Source organism: Papio anubis, chromosome 9, assembly GCF_008728515.1.
Source record: "Papio anubis isolate 15944 chromosome 9, Panubis1.0, whole genome shotgun sequence".
Lineage (NCBI taxonomy): Eukaryota > Metazoa > Chordata > Mammalia > Primates > Cercopithecidae > Papio > Papio anubis.
Genome location: NC_044984.1, coordinates 101,314,153 through 101,335,362, shown reverse-complemented (window position 1 = coordinate 101,335,362; position 21,210 = coordinate 101,314,153). Strand labels below are relative to the sequence as shown.

Below are 21,210 nucleotides of genomic sequence, written 5' to 3'. Positions count from 1 at the left end.
TTAGTAGAGACAGGGTTTCACCATGTTGGCCAGACTAGTCTCAAACCCCTGACCTCAAGCATCTGCTTGCCTCAGCTTCCCAAAGTGCTGGGATTACAGGCATGAATCACCGCGCCTGACCTGGCATTGACTTTTTCTCTCTAGCTGTGAAAGTCTTACATGACATCTTCTTCCAATAGAAGGCTACTTCATCAACACTGAAAATCTGTAGTTTAGTATAGCCACCTTAATTCATTATCTTAGGTTAGATAGATCTGGTTAACTTGCTATAGCTTCTCCACCTAGCACTTGCTGCTTCACTTTGTACTTTTAGGTTACGGAGACAGCTTCTTTGCTTAAACCTTATGAACCAACCTCTGCTAGCTTCCAACTTTCCTTCTGCAGCTTCCTCACTTCTCTCAGCCTTCACAGAATCGAAGAGACTTAGGGCCTTTCTCTGGATTAGGCTGTGCTTTAAGGGAGTATTGTATCTGGTTTGATATTCTATCCAGATCCCTAAAGTTGTCTCCATATCACCATTAAGGCTGCTTTGTTTTTTTATGATTCATGTGTTCATTGGAGTAGCACTTTTAATTTCCTTCAAGAACTTTACCTTTGCGTAGATATCTTGGCTACCTGTTTGGTGCAAATGGCCTAGCTTTTGGCCTGTCTCAGCTTTCTTTCTTGTTTTTTTGTTTGTTTGAGACAGAGTCTCGCCCTGTTGCCCAAGCTGGAGTTCAATGGCTCTATCTTGGCTCACTGCAACCTGTAATCCCAGGTTGGGATTACAGGCAGACGCCACCATGCCCGTTTTTTTTGTTTGTTTGTTTTAGTAGAGATGGGGTTTTACCATGTTGGCCAGGCTGGTCTGAACTCCTGACCTCGTGATCCGCCCGCCTCAGCCTCCCAAAGTGCTAGGATTACAGGCGTGAGCCACCGTGCCCAGCCTGGCCTGTCTCAGCTTTCAACATGCCATCCTCACTAAGCTTATTTCTAGCTTTTGGTTGAAAGTGAGAGATGTGTGACTCTTTGTTTCACTTGAACACTTAGAGGCCCCTGTAGGGTTACTAATTGGCCTAATTTCAATATTGCTGTCTCAGGGAATAAGGACCTGAGGAAAGGGAGAGAGAGATCGGGGAGAGGCCGGTTGGAGCAGACAGACCACGCTACATTTATCAATTAAGTTCACCTTCTTTTATGGGTGCAGTTCATGGCACCCCAAAACAATTACAATAGTAACATCAGAGATCTCTGATAAAAGCTGAGTGTAGTGGCTGTGGTACCTGTAGTGCCAGCTACTCAGGAGGCTGAAATGGGAGGATCACTTGAGGCCAGAAGTTCAAGACCGGCCTGGGTGATACAGTGAAACCACATCTCTTAAAAAAAAAAGAGAAGAGATCACAGGTCATCATAGCAGATGTAATAATGAAAAAGTTTGAAATACTGTGAGAATTGATAAAACGTGTCACAGAGACACAGGTGAGCACATGCTGTTGGGAAAATGACACCAATAGACTTGCTTAGTGCAGGGTTGCCATTAGCCTTTGATTTGTAAAATGTACAATATCTGAGAAGTGCCATAAAGCAAAGCACAATAAAATGAGTTGCTCTCGTAAATTTTTCGTGTTCAAATTGCTGATGTGATTTTTGTCTCCTGTTAGCAAAGCCAAAAGCTCGTTCTTTGAAAACATTAATAAAATTGATAAACTCTTAAGAATACTGATTAGGACAAAAAAGAAAGAAAATACAAGTTACCTATATCAGGAATAAGAAAGAGGACATCACTAGAGATTCTCCAAACTTTAAAAGCATAGTAAAGAATATCGTAATCACTATAATGCCAATAAATTATACATCTGAGATGAAATGAAAAAAGTTCTTGAAAAGTATAACTTACTAGAACTCTTATAAGAAGAAAAAGAAAACCTGAATAACCCTATACCTCTTAAAGAAATTGAATTTATAATTAAAAACCTTCCCATAAATAAACTCCAAGCCCTTAGATGGCTTTATTTTGAATTTTGTCACATATTTAAGAAGGAAATATTTCCTTCTTAAACTCTTTCAGAAAACAAGATTGAGATTACTTCCCAACTCATTTTATGAGAACAGCATAATCCTGCTACCAAAACCTGACAAGGAAAGTTTAGGAAAAAATTAAAAGTATAGCCAAGTGCCCCCCATAAACAAAGACTCAGAAATCACTAAATTGAATCTAGCAATATTTTTTATTTAAAGAAAGTTTTTTTGTAAAGACACTATGTAGTCTCATTATGTTACCTTGGCTGAGCTCGAACTCCTGTGCTCAAGCCATCCTCCCATGTTGACTTTCCAAAATGCTGAAATTACAGGTATGAGCCACCACACCTGGCCGTGAACCTGGCTCTGTGTGTGTGTGTGTGTGTGTGTGTATAAATTTTTTTTTTTTTTTTTTTTTTTTTTTGAGATGGAGTATCGCTGTTGCCCAGGCTGGAGTGTGGTGGTGCAATCTTGGCTCATTACAACCTCCACCTCTCAGGTTCAAGCAATTCTCCTGCCTCAGCCCCCTGAGTAGCTGGAATCACAGGCACCCACCACCATGTCTGTCTAATTGTTGTATTTTTATTGGAGACGGGGTTTCACCATGTTGCCCAGAGTGGTCTCAAACTCCTGAGCTCAGGCTGTCCTCCTAAGGAGGACAGCCTGGAGGAGCAAAGGTACATCTTACATGGTGGCAGGCAAGAGAGCGTGTGTAGGGGAACTGCCCTTTAAAAAACCATTAGACCTCGTGAGACTTATTCATTGTCATGAGAACAGCGCAGGCAAAACCTGCCCCCATGATTCAGTTACCTCCCACTGGGTCCCTCCCATGACGTGGGGATTATGGGAGCTACAATTCAAAATGAGATTTGGGTGGGGACACAGCCAAACCATATCAAGTGCTAAATAGCAATTTGATAAAGGAAGTCTACAAAAAAACACAAAATCATACTTAAAGGTGAAACACTGAATGCTTTCTACCCAAGATAGGAAAAAACAAGGATATTTGCTTTTACAGCTTACTTGAAGTCTAACCAGTGCAGTCATGGAAGGCAGAGTGTGGATTATTAGCTTACCACCTCACACCCCATCCCCGTATTCTCTATCATAGCATTTTTTCCCCTAAAAGTTATGTATTAATTTACCTCTGTATTGCCACTCATTTTCAATAAGCTCCAGGAGAGGGGCTTCTAGCGTAGTATCTGTCATATAATTAGGATTACAATAAATATTTAGTGTATTAATGAATACATTTAATGTTTAGGAAACTTTCTCTTCCCTAGATTTTCGTTTTTCTTGTGGAGAGATGTTCACTAATTTATCCCCAGGGAAGGAAAAGTGAATGATCTCATTGGTGAGTTTAGGAGAAGGAGCTGGGCTAGTTTAGCTCAGACGTTTCCTTTTCTTTTAGTTGTAGAGAACACACATTGTATTCTCCTCTTCTATGTAATACGTTTTATAGGGAAAGACCACACTGCAGGGAGGTGCTGCTTATGATTGAGTAGGTGAATCTGTTTGATTCAGCAGTGAAATAGTATTAGCAAGTTTACCTGTCCTGAATTCTACAGTTTTCTACAATTCAACTTTGCTAATAATATGGCTGATATTTTTATCTTTAGCCCCCTGGCTTACGTGACTGAACTCAAGAAGGAAAAGGGGCAGGAAGTGTTATTTATTGACTCATCTCAGTATTTACTACCTAAGATTTAAAATAATATTTTTCAAAAAATAGTATTAAATCGTACTAGGCACATTGGCTCTCGTCTGTAATCACAGCATGTTGGGAGGCTGAGGCAGGAGGATCTCTTGAGGCCAGGATTTTGAGACTAGCTTGGGCAATATAGTGAGACCCTGTCTTTACAAAAAAAAAAAAAAAAAAATTAAGTTAGCTGGGTATGGTGGTGCATGCCTGTAGTCCTTGCTACTCGGGAGGTTGAGGTGGGAGAACTGCTCAAGTCCAGGAGTCTGAGGTTGCAATGAGCTATGATTTGCACCATTGCATTCCAGCTTGGGCAACAGAGTGGGACCCTAACTCATTAAAAAAAAAAAAGAAGAAAAGAAAAAGAATTGCTGTCATTCATTGAGGGCTTGCTATGCACTGTGCTCTGTTCTAAACACTTTATGTGCGTTATGTTATTTAATTCTTTAGCAACCCAATAATATGGTTAATGTTTTCACTTTACTGTAGCATATACTTACATAGGGTTTATTATGTGTCAGGCACTGTCTCTGCACCTTACTTATTCTACCCATTTTATAGACTAGGAAACAGGCATGGAGAGTTTAGCAGCTTGCCTAAGTAGTTGAGCCAGTCTTTCAACTTAGGAAGTCTAACTTATTAGATCCTGTGTTTTTAAACTATTCTATACTACCTCACTATAAAACAAATAAATAGAATGCTTTTCTATTCTCATCTTAATTTTATTTTTAAATTTCAAAAATAGCAAGTTTATACTAACAAATCTGAGCAATGCTGCAGAATGTAAAAGTTATTTACACGCTCAGATTTTATTCCTGAAAGTCAACAGCCCTTAATTTCTTGATGTGCACTCTTCAGGACTTTTAAGAACGGAAAAAATTTTTAATGAGATACTATTTTTTTTCCTAGTAGTTTAGCAGACATTTAAAAACAATTACTGGCTGGGCATGGTGGCTCACGCCTGTAATTCCTGCACTTTGGGAGGCCAAGGTAGATGGAGATCAGGAGTTTGAAACCAGCCTGGCCAGCATAGCGAAACGCCATCTCTACTGAAAATATAAAAATTAGCTAGTTATGGTGGTGTGTGCCTTTAATCCCAGCTACTCAGGAGGCTGAGGCAGGCTTGAACCTGGGAGGCGGAGGTTGCAGTGAGCCGAGATCATGCCACTGCACTTCCGCCTGAGTGACAAAGTGAGACGTCGTCTTAAAAAACAAAAAACAAAACAAAAAATGATTGCTAATACATATTATTGGCAAGTGTGTGGAGATCAAGCACTTAGGTGCACTGCTGATGGGAATGTAAATTTGTACAGTCTTTCGGGTACCTAATTTGACAGCCTATCAGAATTTTGAATGTGCTTATCTTTGATCCATCAGTTGTTTTCCAAGGGATTATTTCTAGGAAAAAATTGGATAAATACCCTAAAATTTGTAAGATGTATGCATAAAGGTAAAGATATATACTGTAAAGTTTATAATAGCAATTTTTTTTTTTTGAGATGGAGCCTCACTCCTGTCGTTCATGTTGGAGTGCAGTGGCACAATCTCAGCTCACTGAAACCTCCACCTCCTGGTTCAAGTGATTCTACTTCCTCAGCCTGCCCAGTAGCTGGGAGATTACAGGCATGTGCCACCACACCCAGCTAATGTTTTTATTTTTAGTAGAGATAGGGTTTCACCATGTTGGCCAGACTGGTCTTGAACTCCTGACCTCAGGTGATCCACCCACCTCAGCCTCCCAAAGTGCTAGGATTACAGTTTTGAGCCACCGCACCCAGCCTAGAATAGCAGTCTTTTTTAACCCACCATTGGAACAGCCCTTGTCTAATCAGGAGGTGTTTGGTGAATTATAGTATGTTACCATATAGGCAGTTAGACAATGGTAGAACTTTTTCTTTATGAGATAAATCAGAATAGACTTAGAATTTAAAAAAAAAAATTATGCTTAAGAAAAATCAACTAATTCCTTTAAGTCACAGTTTCCTCATTTATAATCAGTGTAAAGAGATGTACAGAACTTACTAATATAGCTCCTGATAATAAGTAACTGCTATTATTATTACGATCTCCAAATTTTTCAGTTAACATTTTTTAGTAATCAGAAAGAAAATATTTACACACACACACACACACACACACACTCACACACGACCTCAGCCAGGCAGCTTATACCATATCAACTATCAAAAGTTTGTCAAAGATCAGGTCTTAGACTCAACAGACATAAATTCAGGTGGTCTGGCTCTCTGTGAACTCTGGCAAATCCCTAAGTTTTAAAAATAAACCAAAATGGAAATACTAACCAAAGTGCCAAACTCTGAGTGTTTTTTTGAGGCTCAAATGAAATAATGTAAGTATGAGTAATTTGAAAAAGTAAAGTGTTCTACAAACACATTTAGTGTAAGAGCTGGTTTTAAGCATATTGCTTTGCTAGATTGTCTGTTGCCTAGCATAAAGCCTGGAATCTAATGGGTTATGCATTTGTTACTTACGTATTTTTTAATTGATAAATTGTTTACTTTTTCCTGCATATTCAAAGTTCGATTTATGTATAATCATTTGATATGTAGATTTTCAGCTTTTTCACTTTTTGTTATGATAGAAAAAATGACTATTAAAATTGGTGTACATTGTTCCCCCTTCTGTTACTTTAGGAATGGAACATTACTAAACTTTCAATTGAATATGATTCTGAGCCCTTTGGAAAGGAACGAGATGCAGCTATTAAGAAACTGGCAACTGAAGCTGGAGTAGAAGTCATTGTAAGAATTTCACATACATTGTATGACCTAGACAAGTGAGTTCTTTTTTTTTTTTTTTTTTTTTTTTACTGTGAGAAAATGCATGTAACATAATATTTACCATCTTAACCATTTTTAAGTATATAGTTCAGTGATATTAACTACATAGATAAGTTTTTAACTGAGGTTTATGAAGTAGAAATGATAGCGTGTACTTCATAGAGTTTTGGGAGAATTAAGTGAACATATGTCAAATCCTTAGCATTTTATTTAGCCGCTATTGACCTAATGACAGGTCTCAGCATTTCTATTTCAAAACTATTATGGATTAAGACTGTTACAGAATTTTCCTTGACTACTCTTAACTCAGCCTCCTGTGGTCTTGCCTTTCTGGGCTCTTAGCATTATCAATTTTATAGTTATACATAGTTATAAATTGCCTTGACATATTTTGTATGCTTGTTTAATGTTATCTTATTTCATGTATATCTATCTTGTCTATCTGGATTTTAAATCCAGATACAAATTGGATGTAATATAACATTGCATAGCTGTAGTCCTCTGAACAATAGCATAATAGAATATTTCTCAAAGTGTATTTCTTCAGACACCAGTCCTTGGTGATGCTTTGTCCCACAGAAATTCTGTGGTCGAACTTAAATTTAGGGAGTATTGTATGCTATGAGTCTTAGAGGTCTATAAAACTTGTTAACTTTTTAAACTTTTGGCATACCATTGTCCTTTTAAGTACTGAAATCTTATAATTTATTTACCTTTTAAATCATTTTACTTTTTTAGTAATTTATATATTTTATCAAGTTAGTAAAACAAATTCTGTAACATGACAAACTAGTTGATTTGATTTCACATTTTAAATGTATCAAAAAATCATGATTTGATTCAGACAAAGGTCTTACTTGATGCTAAGCTAGAATTCATGTATCTTTTGATAATAATCTTGCCTTAGAGCTCACCAATTTGCTTAACTTTAGGGAGCTCATAGCAAGGAGGGGGCAAAACAGGATAAAAACAGTTGCTTCTAGGTGGGAGACTCAGTGTTATGCATAAAATTAAGTGTTTAGGCCAGGCGTGATAACTCACGCCTGTAATCCTAGCACTTTGGGAGGCTGAGGCAGGTGGATCACGAGGTCAGGAGTTCAAGACCAGCCTGGCCAAAATGGTGAAACCCCATCTCTACTAAAAATACAAAAATTAGCTGGACGTGGTGGCGGGCAACTGTAATCCCAGCTATTTGGGAGGCTGAGGTAGGAAAATCACTTGAACCCAGGAAGCAGAGGTTGCAGTGAGCCAAGATAGTGCCACTGCATTCCAGCCTGGGCAACAGAGCAAGACTCCATCTCAAAAAAGAAAAATTAAGTGTTTATTGGATTGAATGTGAATATTTACTATATGTAATCTATCATATTAAAATGTAACATATAGAAAATTTTGTCCTAAGATTCTCATTTTGCTACTGTTGTGTAATTAACAATGTCCTCAGTAGTAGTATTGTAGTATCATTACATTCAGCAAAATTCATTGCAACCCTATGAATAAATTCAAAATACACAAAAGCAAAATTTACTTAAACAGGATATCTTTTTATGGTGATTGCTTTCTGTATTACTTTCGGTATGTATCTGTAGTTGATACATCACTGTGTATTATATAATGAAAAATATCCTAAAATACACTAGACAACCTTGATTTGCCATTTATCAGTTATGTGACCTTGACTAGTTTACTTAACTCTCCTGGTAGGCCTGTTTTCACATCTGTATAATGATGAAGTTAGATTTCATTTGTCATTTTTTATTAAGGACAAATGCTAAGCAAATGGCCATAGTGAAAAAGAGTAGTTATTCCAAAATAGTGTCTAAACTTAATCTAAACTACCATTGGCAAAGCTAGTTATTTTTTTAAATTAATACTTGATTGAGGTAATTAGTGATTAGAAGTAAGTAAAAAGATACTTAAATTTAAATAACTTGAAATTTCGGGGCTTATGTGTTCTAAGTATGTGACATAGATACATATGCTAACATCTCTAATGAAGGCGTGAGTACAATAGAAAATAGGAAGTAATTGTTACCCCAGTAATATAGAATCCAAATTTATAAAATTTGCTGAAGGAAATAGGGTAATTGTATTAGTCCGTTTTCACACTGCTGATAAAGACATACCCTAGACTGGGCAATTTACAAAAGAAAGAGGTTTAATGGACTTACAGTTCCACATGGCTTAGAAGGCCTCACAATCATGGTGGAAGGCAAGGAGGAGCAAGTCATGTCTTACATGGATGGCAGCAGGCAAGGACGAAACTTGTGCAGGGAAACTCCCCCTTTTAAATACTATCAGATCTTGTGAGACTTACTCACTATCATGAGAACAGCATGGGAAAGACCTGCTCCCATGATTCAGTTACCTCCCACAGAGTCCCTCCCATGACATGTGGGAATTGTGGGCGTTACAACTCAAGATGAGATTTTGGTGGGGGCACAGCCAAACTCTATCAGGAATGTAGGTCCAAGAATACAAAGTAGAAGTTATGTAAGATGAACAACGCTAGAGGTCTAGTGTACAGAGTAAGGATTTTAGTTAATAAAATTGTCTTTTATTTGGAATTTTTATCAAATAAGTAGATTTTAGCTGCTTTTGTCACACATACAAAAAAGTAACTATATGAGATTATAAATATGTTAATCTGCTTCACTATAGTAACCATTTTACTGCCTACATGTATCCCATAATGTGTTGTAAACTCACATATATACAATACAATTTATTTTTCCTAAATGAGACCTGCTGATTACTCTTTCATATAATTATCAACCTGGTTTAGTTTTTATTGATGATTGACATTCTTTGAGCTGGGCCATAACATGTTTTTCATATGTCTCTGTGTATTAACTTTTTGTAATTACCTTTAGACTAATTTACCCACTTACTTGTTTTTTCCTCTCATAAGTTCTTAATATTCTGTGTCTTAAAGGTTTTAATATTTGTGTAGTGTGTATATTTGATACCTAGAGGATGTCTAGAAGCTCAAGAGAATGATTTTTGGACTCATTAATTATTTTGAACACATTTCTTGGTCATTATAACAAGCTAACATTCTCCTCAAAGACTTCAGTGATTAATTTTATTTTCTGCTTTTTAAGCCTTTTGGGAGCTTGTTAGCCAAAATTTATTGTCTTTTTTTATACTAACTACATTTTACTAACTCTTGTTATAGGATCATAGAACTCAATGGTGGACAACCGCCTCTGACTTACAAAAGATTCCAGACTCTCATCAGCAAAATGGAACCACTGGAGATACCAGTAGAAACAATTACTTCAGAAGTGATAGAAAAGTGCACAACTCCTCTGTCTGATGACCATGATGAGAAATATGGAGTCCCTTCACTGGAAGAGCTAGGTGAGTGTAAACTGTAATCAGTGTGAGGCTTAAAAGTTAATCAGAAATTACTCAGAAAATTCCCCTTTTAATTTTGCCATGTAAAGTATTTTGCATTAGGAGAGAAAGAAAGGGCAGGGGGAGAAGAAAAAGAACCCTTTGAGAAGTGATAAGTTTGTTCATCACTTATGTGTTCTATAAATATGTGATCTATTGTTATCACCTTAAGATGTGCAGCCTAAAAAATTGAAACCATGTCAAACCATGTTATATCCTCTGTAGGTGAGGGCTTATTTAGGCCCTCAGTTCATTTTTATGGTACTCTCTCAATTTTTCTTCTAAGTAATTTGTTCTCTCAGTTATTGGGGTTAAATAAAAATTACTTTAGTTTCAGAAGATTTCTGCAAAGTAATTTGTTTTCCCAGTTATTGGGATTAAATAAAAATTACTTTAGTTTCAGAAGAATTATATTTTTTTCTTTTCTTTCTTTTAGGTTTCGATACAGATGGCTTATCCTCTGCAGTGTGGCCAGGCGGAGAAACTGAAGCACTTACTCGTTTGGAAAGGCATTTGGAAAGAAAAGTATGATAATGTAGATTATATAGCTATGCTTATATTTCCAAACTGTAATTTAAAAAATAATTTTTCTCTCTTTTAAAAATAACAAATAGATTGTTGGAAGGGGAGGATTAAGGGAAATGGTTAAAATAGCACAAACCTAATTGTTTGAAAATTAACTACCTCCTCATTTAAATGCTCTTTCTCCTTCTCTTCTAATTATTTCCCCTTTAGCTACTACCGCACTACCTCCTCTGTTCTTTCTACCTAAGCTAGTATCTAGTGGCCATAATTTCGAAACTAGGATAGAATTATATTTCACCTTTACCTTTGTGTTAAAGAGACAGGTTGAAAGCCAGGCATGATGGCTTACGTCTGTAATCCCAGAGTTTTGGGAGGCTGAGGTGGGCGGATCACTTGGGGTCAGGAGTTTGAGACCAGCCTGGCCAATATGGTGAAATCCCATCCCTACTAAAAATACAAAAATTAGCCGGGCGTGGCGTGGTGGCACCTGCCTGTAGTCCCAGCTACTCAAGAGGCTGAGGCAGGAGAATCCACCCAGGAGCTGGAGGTTGCAGTGAGCCGAGATTGCGCCACTGCACTCCAGCCTGGGTGACAAAGCAAGACCCTGTCTTAAAAAAAAAAAAGAGAGAGAGATTGAAGGTGCTCTCAGCTTTCTGTTGGAAATTTGAAGGTAGTTTATTTCACATGAGTATGTGCTGCACAAGGATGACTGAAACAAAAGAATGCTCACTTTTTTATCCTGTCTTATTTTCTATTAAAACATGTAATTTGTGGCTAGGATAAGATTTTATTTTCCAAGAACTATGTAACTTTTTTTAAAAAAAATCTCCATTCTGAGCGTCCTTTTAAAATGAAAAAGACAATTAGTTAATGTAATTTTCTTTCTGTGTTTTCAGGCTTGGGTGGCAAATTTTGAAAGACCTCGAATGAATGCAAATTCTCTGCTTGCAAGCCCTACTGGACTTAGTCCTTATCTCCGATTTGGTTGTTTGTCATGTCGACTGTTTTACTTCAAACTAACAGATCTCTACAAAAAGGTATTCTCTAAAATTGGAGCTTATTGTTTAATACTTTAAAAGAACATTCTGATAATACTTCTTTGCTTTTTAACCATAGGTAAAGAAGAACAGTTCCCCTCCCCTTTCCCTTTATGGGCAACTATTATGGCGTGAATTTTTCTATACAGCAGCAACAAATAATCCACGCTTTGATAAAATGGAAGGAAACCCTATCTGTGTTCAGATTCCTTGGGATAAAAATCCTGAGGCTTTAGCCAAATGGGCAGAAGGCCGGACAGGCTTTCCATGGATTGATGCCATCATGACGCAGCTTCGTCAGGAGGGTTGGATTCATCATCTAGCCAGGCATGCAGTTGCTTGCTTCCTGACACGAGGGGACCTGTGGATTAGTTGGGAGGAAGGAATGAAGGTAAGTGTTCTAACTGATATAGCATGCCTTATTTTGAAGGAATCCTTACCTTAATAAAACAAATCCTAGAAGTTGTCTGTTATATAGATTAATTTATAATGTAGTTTTTCAGTGGATAAAACATTTAATTCCCCAAATATGGGCACACTTTCAGAGCGAAAGATGGTATAATCTGACAAGCAAAAAGGTGAAAACTAGTTGAATTGATTAACCTAAAGTCATTTTAATGGTTAAACCAGTCTAGCCACTAAGAGAACTGTACAATTTAACACTGAATTTGTTGATAGATATAGGTGATATTTCTGTCACCAAAAGAATTCACTCAAGAGTTCCTAGAGATAGTGAATTCATATTATAAATTTTAAAACAGGGCCGGGCACAGTGGCTCACGCCTGTAATCCCAGCACTTTGGGAGGCCAAGACGGGTGGATCGTGAGGTCAGGAGATCGAGGCCATCCTGGCTAACACGGTGAAACCCCATCTCTACTAAAAATACAAAAAAAATTAGCTGGGCGTGGTGGCAGGCGCCTGTAGTCTCAGCTACTCAGGAGGCTGAGGCAGGAGAATGGCATGAACCCGAGAGGTGGAGCTTGCAGTGGGCCGAGATCGCGCCACTGTACTCCAGCATGGGCGACAGAGCAAGACTCAGTCTCCAAAAAATAAAATAAAATAAATATTAAAATATAAATCATTTCACCTCACTTCAACTTCACAACTTTTTAGTAATACTTCTATTATGTGAAAAGAAGCATACCACATTTTGTGACATCATCTTGTGGGTTACATGTAATAAGACTTACATACCTTTTTTTTTTTTTTTTTTTTTTGAGATGGAGTCTCGCTCTGTAGCCCGGGCTGGGGTGCAATGGTATGATCTCGGCTCACTGCAACCTATGCCTCCCAGGTTCAAGCAATTCTGCTGCCTCAACCTCCCAAGTAGCTGGGATTACAGGTGCCCACCACTGTGCCCAGCTAATTTTGTATTTTTAGTAGAGACAGGGTTTTGCCACATTGCCCGGGCTTGTCTTGAACTCCTGACCTCAACCCCCTGCCTCAGCCTTCCAAAGTGCTGGGATTACAGGCATGAGCCACCGTGCCCGGCCATTGTATACATTTTTTACGTTTCTGGCAATATCATACATTTGCCCCATCCAAGGACCATTTCTGAGCCTATGTGTGTGTGTGTTTTTTTTTAATCTCTTACATTTCCTAGTACATAGTTGTATATACAAAGACAATATATAACATACTTAATGAATATATATAAAAATCATTTATTTTAATTATATTTTCTTTCTGATCAAGGAATTCAAAATTAAGCTATGCAGTGCTAGTATATACTTTTACATGAATTTATATTTGAGTATGCTTCCTTTATTTAGGCTAGTATACTAAGTTTTTGTTGGTGTTTTATGTAATAATATTTTTGCTTTCTTGAAAGTGGTTTACTGCTTTTCCTGTGTCTACTAATAATATCCTTTTAAATCAGTGATTTGAATTTTTTTTTTTACTTCCATTCTCCCTGTAACACTGCAGAGGTTGGAAAAGTAAATTCTCTACAGAAGCATACTATATTACCACTATGTTTCTTTCCCTGGAAGAGCTCATTATAGAACAGAATATAGACAGGGAAGCTAACTTTGGAATGTTTAATTTTACAAGTCTGTGCTAGATTTTCTTTGCCTTGACTTTGGATCTACTGTGACCTTGAAAATGCTTGCTTTGCGAATAATATGTGTGCAAACTAATTGGTTACTGTTACTTCTGAAGGTATTTGAAGAATTATTGCTTGATGCAGATTGGAGCATAAATGCTGGAAGCTGGATGTGGCTGTCTTGTAGTTCCTTTTTTCAGCAGTTTTTTCACTGCTATTGCCCTGTTGGTTTTGGTAGGAGAACAGATCCCAATGGAGACTATATCAGGTAAATCAAGGGTGATTACTACTCAGTTTGGAATAGTTAATTGAAGAAGAGCTTTTCATGGTTAATCAATGCTTAAAGTATTCCCCACTCATGATAGGCAGCAGAGATGAGTAGGGCAAACAGATCATTTAAATGGTATTGATTTGATTTTGGTCTCTCATAGCTAGTAGTTGTTATAGTTTGCTTACAGTGCATTTTATTAGTAATCTTTCTTTTTTCTCCTAAAGGCGTTATTTGCCTGTCCTAAGAGGCTTCCCTGCAAAATATATCTATGATCCCTGGAATGCACCAGAAGGTATCCAAAAGGTAGCCAAATGTTTGATAGGAATTAATTATCCTAAACCAATGGTGAACCATGCTGAGGCAAGCCGTTTGAATATTGAAAGGATGAAACAGATCTATCAGCAGCTTTCACGATATAGAGGACTAGGTATGTTAATAACTGTCTTTGTTTCTTTGGCAGCTGTTTATGTACCTGTCTTTGAATTTTATCTTGATCATAATTTAAAAGAAAATTCTTTTGTCCTTTAGGTCTTCTAGCATCAGTACCTTCTAATCCTAATGGGAATGGAGGCTTCATGGGATATTCTACAGAAAATATCCCAGGTTGTAGCAGCAGTGGAAGTAAGTGAAAAGGAAATTTCTGCACTTAGTAACATGACGAGGTTATTAAACAAATATATTTGTTATTGATCCTTACTAACATTTTATAAAAATCTATCTTTGAAATTAACTTAATAGATTCTTTGTATGCATGCATACATGTGCACTCAGACACATCTCTTCACTCCACTGATGACATTTTAGAGATGGAAAACATCATTCCGTATAATAGATGTTGGGTCAAGTTAAAGCTTTTACAAACTGAGGAGAGCAATTTTAAGGATAAAATGATACTCAAATGTCTTTTTCAGAATGCTTATTATTTTTTACTCTTTAGGTGTACAGCAACTATAAGGTAATTAGTTAAGAAAGTCCGTGGCCCTGTGAACATGGCCAAAAGATTTATTGTACACATGCATAGAGCCCTGTAGTCTTTTTGAACATGAGTTTTTTCTTATAAAGTCTGTAGTATTTTTCTGTATAATACGAATTTAGTGACCATGTAAATTCTTATGTGTGATATTAATAATTTCAGGAACTCAGTATGTGTTGGAAATTTGAATCATCATATTAGTTTTTTTGGCTTTGACCAAAAATAGCATGAAGCTCAGTAATTTGATTAAAAAATAGGACAGCATCAGTGAGAATGGTGATTATTAAAAAGTCAAGAAGCAACAGATGCTGGTGAGGATGCAGAGGAAAAAGGAGGCTTGTACACTGTTGATGGGAATGTAAATTAGTTCAACCATTGTGGAAGACAGTGTGGTGATTCCTCAAAGACCTAGAAGCAGAGATACCATTTGACCGAGCATTCCCGTTACTGGGTATATACCCAAAGGAATATAAATCATAAAGATACATGCACACATCTGTTCATTGCAGCACTATTCACATTAGCAAAGACATGGAACCAACCTAAATGCCAGTCGATGATAGACTAGATAAAGAAAATGTGGTACATATGTACCACGAAATACTATGCAGCCTATAAAAGGAGGCCGAGGTGGGTGGATCACCTGAGGTCGGGAGTTCAAGACCAGCCCCTGACCGACATGGAGAAACCCCCGTCTCTACTAAAAAGACAAAATTGGCCAGGTGTGGTGACGCATGCCTGTAATGCCAGCTACTCGGGAGGCTGAGGCAGGAGAATCACTTGAACCCGGGAGGCGGAGGTTGCGGTGAGCTGAGATAGTGCCATTGCACTCCAGCCTGGGTAACAAGAGCAAAACTCCGTCACAAAAACAACAAAACACACATGCTGGGGTCTGTTGGGAGAGCATTAGGAAGCATAGCTAATATATGCTGGTCTTAATACCTAGGTAATGGGTTGATCTGTGCAGCAAACCACCGTGGCACATGTTTTGCCTATGTAACAAACCTGCACATCCTGCACATGTACCCCAGAACTTAAAATAAAAATTGAAGGGAAAAAAAGGAAATCTCTACATATGATAAAAGAACATAAAATTATGTAAAGACATTGTATCAGTGTCAATACCTGGTTATATTGTTGTAAAGTCAGATGTTCTAAGTTGATGTTAAGAATAAAACCTTTTAAAAATTGAACCTTTTTGAATTCAGAAATATCCTGCGTCCTCATGAAAACAGCATGTATTTTATCCTCCAAGAATTAGTTTTGGGAGACAGGGACAAAAGCACTCACATTTTGACTGCCTACCTTGTGACCAGTAGATACTAAGGGATTTTTGCCTGCTTTCTCACAATAACCTGGGGAGGAGGTAGTGGGATCCTCATTTTATATTTGGGGAAATAATCCTAGAAAGATTAGGTAACTTAGCCAAGATCCCACAGTTAGTAAGTAGTTGAGCTAAGATTCAGATCCAAGTCTGACTAACTCCAAAGCTTGTACTTCTTCCTGCATCATTGGGCCTCCTCTGCAAGTGGAGTGCCATATGTGTTTACAAGAGAAAATATTTTATTGCTGGAATGTGATCTACCCAGCAGTCGACAGTTGCCAATGATGGCAGTATACTTTAGAAATGTTCCTTCTCAGGATCTCCTACATTTTGAATAAACTTCCACAAGATAATCATTTCAAAAGTTCTATCAGATCTCTTGTTGAGTTCACAACCTGCCTTGTCAGCCCACACATGAGTGAGGGACAGAAGCTCTGTGAAACACGAAGATAACAGGAAGGTAGCAAAGAACTAGGAACCAAGGGCTGAGCTAATCCACAATGATGGCACAATCTGCTTCTTAGACCACTCAAACCTATGTCCTTTATTTGGAATTATATTCAAAAGCTAATCATGGTAGCAGGTTAAATTGGGACAGTTTTGCTTTGCAGATGTATAAATGTAGGGTAGTGTATTATATAATAGAAGAATTAATAAATCTTGAAATTATTTTAATTGTGGAAATATTTGCCTATAACATGGTTTGTAGCCAGGTTCTTGGAGGCTTTCAAAAGACATGAGACATGAAAAGCTAAGTAGAACTTAAGTCTAAATGGGGGTGTGGAGGGAAAACAAAAACAAATGAAAAAGTGATAAATTGTAAGATGCTGCCTCCATGTGCAATATGAGAAAAGGGAGAGATTATTGAGAGCTGAAGGGACTAGAGAAATTTTCTTGAAAGGTGGCAGGATTGAGTAGCATTTGGGTAGCCAGATGAGGGAAAAAACATTTTAGACCTGGAGATGGGAAATTGTGAAAAGACACGACTTGGGCTATGCTATTAATAGTAAACATTTCTCCCCTCAGGTTTCTGCCCCATTTGAAAGGACTTAAATGCTTCTAAAGCATATCCTTTTATGCCGTACATTTATCCTGTCTGTAGGCTTTTATAGTACCTTACAAGGCACGTCAAAGGGAAAAATTCTTTGACTTTTCTTAGTTTTGTTTTGTTTTAATGACTGTGGAACATTCTTAATCTCTGCAACACAAATTGCATTTTTCTCTGCTCATCTTTGTATTTGTGTGTGTGTGCACATGTGCTCAGGAAAGGAATAAACTATACGTAGATATCTTAAAGTACTTCTATTCTTACAATAAAACAGACTGTAATATGTTTACTACTGTAGCAATATGTTTTAGTTTTTATTTAACTTTCAGGGTTTTTTTAATTGTAAAATATCAGTTTGTCGGCATTATTAGTCATGAGGGAAATGCAGATTAAAACAACTGTGGGATAGTACTTCATACTCACTTAGGGTGAGCAACTGCCACTGATTGCCTGGGATTGAAGTTAATTAAAATGAAAGTAAGTACACAGTCTTGTTCAGGCCATAAGGTGTTGACCTATCCACCTGCTCATGGATAGGTCCAGAATGCTTATATTTTTCCATAACCTGGACACACTGATGAAAACGTTTCCCTGAAACATACTTCTCTGTTCTAGCCAACCTATTCTCCTATAATAGTGTTTGTTTTTAGAAGGGTTGATGTGATTGCTCAGTCTAGGTAACTGCCACATAGTCCGTGTCTTCTGCTTGTAGTGTGATTTGAATTGTTTAACTCATCGGGCAGGTCCTTATTCCCTTATCCTCAAGGAAATATGTTTGGAGGGGCTCTGTAGGAAAAGCGTGGGGAAAGGGGATAAGAGTCAAGGAAGGATGTGTGTCTCACTCTTGCCCCTGTGTTTTACCTTCATGGTCAAGTTTCAAATTGTCATCTAGTAAGGAAATGTTTTTTAGAAAATGATCATCAGTGATTTTGCCTTTGAACTGTCAACATTTCTGTGAGCCTAAATTTAAGTTTTCCTGATTTGAGCATGTGATTTTTGGTTCATAGGAAGATTGAGATTTAGTCTTAAAAGCATATAAATGACCTTAAGTACAAGCACTGAAAGTTGGATTTGTAGTCTTAATAATATATACATTTTGGATTTGATTTTAAGTAATTCTACTGTGTTTTAAATACTAACAGGTTGCTCTCAAGGGAGTGGTATTTTACACTATACTCATGGCGACAGTCAGCAAACTCACCTGTTGAAGCAAGGTAAGAATGAAGCATTTGCGCATACTGATCTTTTTCCTTTTCCTGTCTTAAACATATATTTTTTAAATGTGCAGGAAGAAGCTCCATGGGTACTGGTCTCAGTGGTGGGAAACGTCCTAGTCAGGAAGAGGACACACAGAGTATTGGTCCTAAAGTCCAGAGACAGAGCACTAATTAGGTAAATATTTTAGAGCTTTATTTCTTGCTTTAGAAGAGTATATAATTAACATAAATTAAGATAATTTCCAAAATGGAGTGAATCTCTATTTTCAAACCAGAAAATCTTGAGGCATTAACTTTTAAGCAATTTTTACAAAATCAGTTAATTTTTGGCCAAGAGACATGTATCTGTACTGGAGAAATTGTTGCACCAGTTTTATGGTCATCTGAATCAATGCTCTTTAAATTAGAGATGTTTATGATTTTGTGGTCAAATTTTTTCTTAGAAAAAGACAACTTTTTTATTTCCTTACTATGTAACTGTGAGTCTAAAACAATTAAAGCGGCCTCTTTGTTTTAGTGGCATTAATATAATCTTTTTATGAACTTTCCCCCAAATCTTTGCCTCTTAAATGTTTATAAATTTCTTTTATCTGTTGTGATGCTTCTGAAATCTAAATTCTTTCCAATTTGGGAATAGGTTAAAATTTTTTTAAATGCTGGCCCTTATTGGAAGTATCAGAAAGCCTTATCTGCATTCAATTTGATTGGATTTCAGATGCCATTTTGTGATTTAAATTAGTATGAAAAGCATTTATACGGTACATTTGCCAGTTTTTAAACGTTTTTTGTTTCTTCAATTATCTAACACTGTTTACGTTTTTTATTGCTTAATTTTTTTATGTCAACCTAATTAGACTATAAGTATCTTGAAGATAAGGTCAATAAACACTCATCACATTTTTGTCATTGAATTCTTTGCAATCAAGCTTTACCTAGTTTTTTTTTCCCCCCTTAAATCACAGAAAACGTTCAGGAGGAATACTGTTGCAGCTGAAATTGGTGGGGAGTTCAATACTTTTCAATTAAGTTATTTAAAAATACTCTTCATTGATGGAAAGCAGTTACATATTGAAATATGTTGTTTCTAATGACATTTCTGTGGTTTTTAACTTTTTAATGAATTTTGCAGAGGACAAATGGTAATTTGTATATAAAGAACTTGGCAAGAGAATTTGCTTAATGTAAATATAAATAGTCACAATTAGTATAGACCCATCAATATATTTTTGATAATTTTTCATGTATGGTAAAAGTTAAAATGACAAATTGATATTCTGATATAAAACTCAAAGTTTTGAGAGTCAGTGGGAAAAAAGGAGGTTTTTAGACTTTCTTAAAAGACTTTGTTAAAATTTTAGGACAGAATTTTCTTGACGTTGTTTGATCTAACTTTGCACTCTTTGATAATAATGTTTTAGATAATGTGCATAATCTAAATTGGTATTGTAGCCTCTGTTAACACAGACAGTATATGTTTTAAACTTTGATGTAAACCTTTTTAGACCCAAACTTGTGGAAGTATCATGTGTTAAGTTCTCTTTGTCTCTGTTTCTTTGTTCATTTATTACTAAAATGACCTGGTTATTAAAGTATATGCAAATATGAAATCTTGTGTACTTGGTGTTTTTTGGGTTTTTTTTTTCTTTTTTGGTAAGGGAGAGAGTATTGCTATATGATACATGATTACAAATTACAAAGAGATTCTATAAACCACATCACCATTTTGAATGAAGGAACAGCTACCATATGTTTAGTTAAACAGTATTTTTCAAAATTATATGCAAGAAAAATGTAAAACTAAAGGGATTTTTTTCAAGTAATGGCATTTGTAACCATAAATCAGGCAGTATGGGCTAGCAATCAATAGAGCGAGCTCTAGAGTCAAATGCCCGATTCTGCCATTCATTAGCTTTGAGGTCTTGAGCAATTTTAACCTTCTGTGTCTTCTTTCTTCTTATCTATAAAATGGGGATGAGGGTAGTATCTGCTTTATAGTCCAGTTCCATGTAAAATATTTATGAGCTGGCATGTGATAGGGTACTCAATGTTAGCCACAGGGCTGCCACGCTGTCTCACCCCCTGGCGTGTACAGTGCACAGTCTGCATAGCTGTATGCCACAGCTCTGGTTAGCTGCCATTATTTTTATTACTATTGCTATTATCCCTTTAATGTTCTCTAGTAGGTTAGTTCTTGCCATTCTGAATTATAACCAGTGGCTTTTCATTTTCCCATCATTAGTCATGATAGATATTTAGTATGATAATTATATTTAAATATAACTGAAGATAAAGTTGAATAAAAATACAGAAACAATAACATTTTAGATGATATGCATTTTTTAAAATATCCTGGATAGTGAATTAACAATTAAATTCCATTACTGAGGCTAGGTGCTGTGGTTCACGCCTATAATCCCAGCACTTTTGGAGACTGAGGTGGGAGGATCACGTAAGCCCAGGAGGTCAAGGCTGCAGTGAGCTATGATTGTGCCACTGTACTCCAGCCTGGGTAGAGCAAGACCTCATCTGAACTGGGTGTGGTGGCTCATGCCTATAATCCCGACACTTTGTGGGGTTGAGGCTGGAGGATCACTTAAAGCCAGGAGTTTGAGACCAGCCCTGGAGATTTAGCAAGACCCCTTCTCTATTTTTAAAAAATCAACATAAAAGTAAAAAGTAAAGAAGACCCAGGCACAGTGGCTCATGCCTGTAATTCTAGCACTTTAGGAGACTGAAGCAGGAGAATCACTTGAGACCTGGAGTTTTAAGATTAACCTGAACAACATCTTAGGACCCCATCTCTACAAAAGAAAACAACAAATATATTAGCCAGGTGTGGTGGTGTGCATTATGGTCCCAGCTACTTGGGAGGCTGA

The 21,210-nt window shown here is 36.9% G+C and overlaps 1 protein-coding gene across 2 annotated transcripts in view; it reads left to right on the top strand.

Annotated features, from left to right (window-relative positions):
• The window catches only part of CRY1 (cryptochrome circadian regulator 1), a 106,509-nt gene that overhangs the window by 83,006 nt on the left and 2,293 nt on the right, over positions 1–21,210 (top strand). The window contains exons 3-13 of one of the 2 annotated variants that reach the window (XM_003907096.2): positions 6,352–6,494; positions 9,674–9,858; positions 10,331–10,419; positions 11,316–11,456; positions 11,536–11,847; positions 13,618–13,769; positions 13,997–14,199; positions 14,301–14,393; positions 18,260–18,331; positions 18,406–18,509; positions 19,297–19,941. In XM_003907096.2, the coding sequence (XP_003907145.1) occupies positions 6,352–6,494; positions 9,674–9,858; positions 10,331–10,419; positions 11,316–11,456; positions 11,536–11,847; positions 13,618–13,769; positions 13,997–14,199; positions 14,301–14,393; positions 18,260–18,331; positions 18,406–18,509 (1,494 nt within the window). In that variant the 3' untranslated portion in view covers positions 19,297–19,941. Of the gene's footprint in view, positions 1–6,351; positions 6,495–9,673; positions 9,859–10,330; positions 10,420–11,315; positions 11,457–11,535; positions 11,848–13,617; positions 13,770–13,996; positions 14,200–14,300; positions 14,394–18,259; positions 18,332–18,405; positions 18,510–19,296; positions 19,942–21,210 lie in introns of those variants that run through there. The other variant, XM_009181614.1, reaches the window with a different exon arrangement.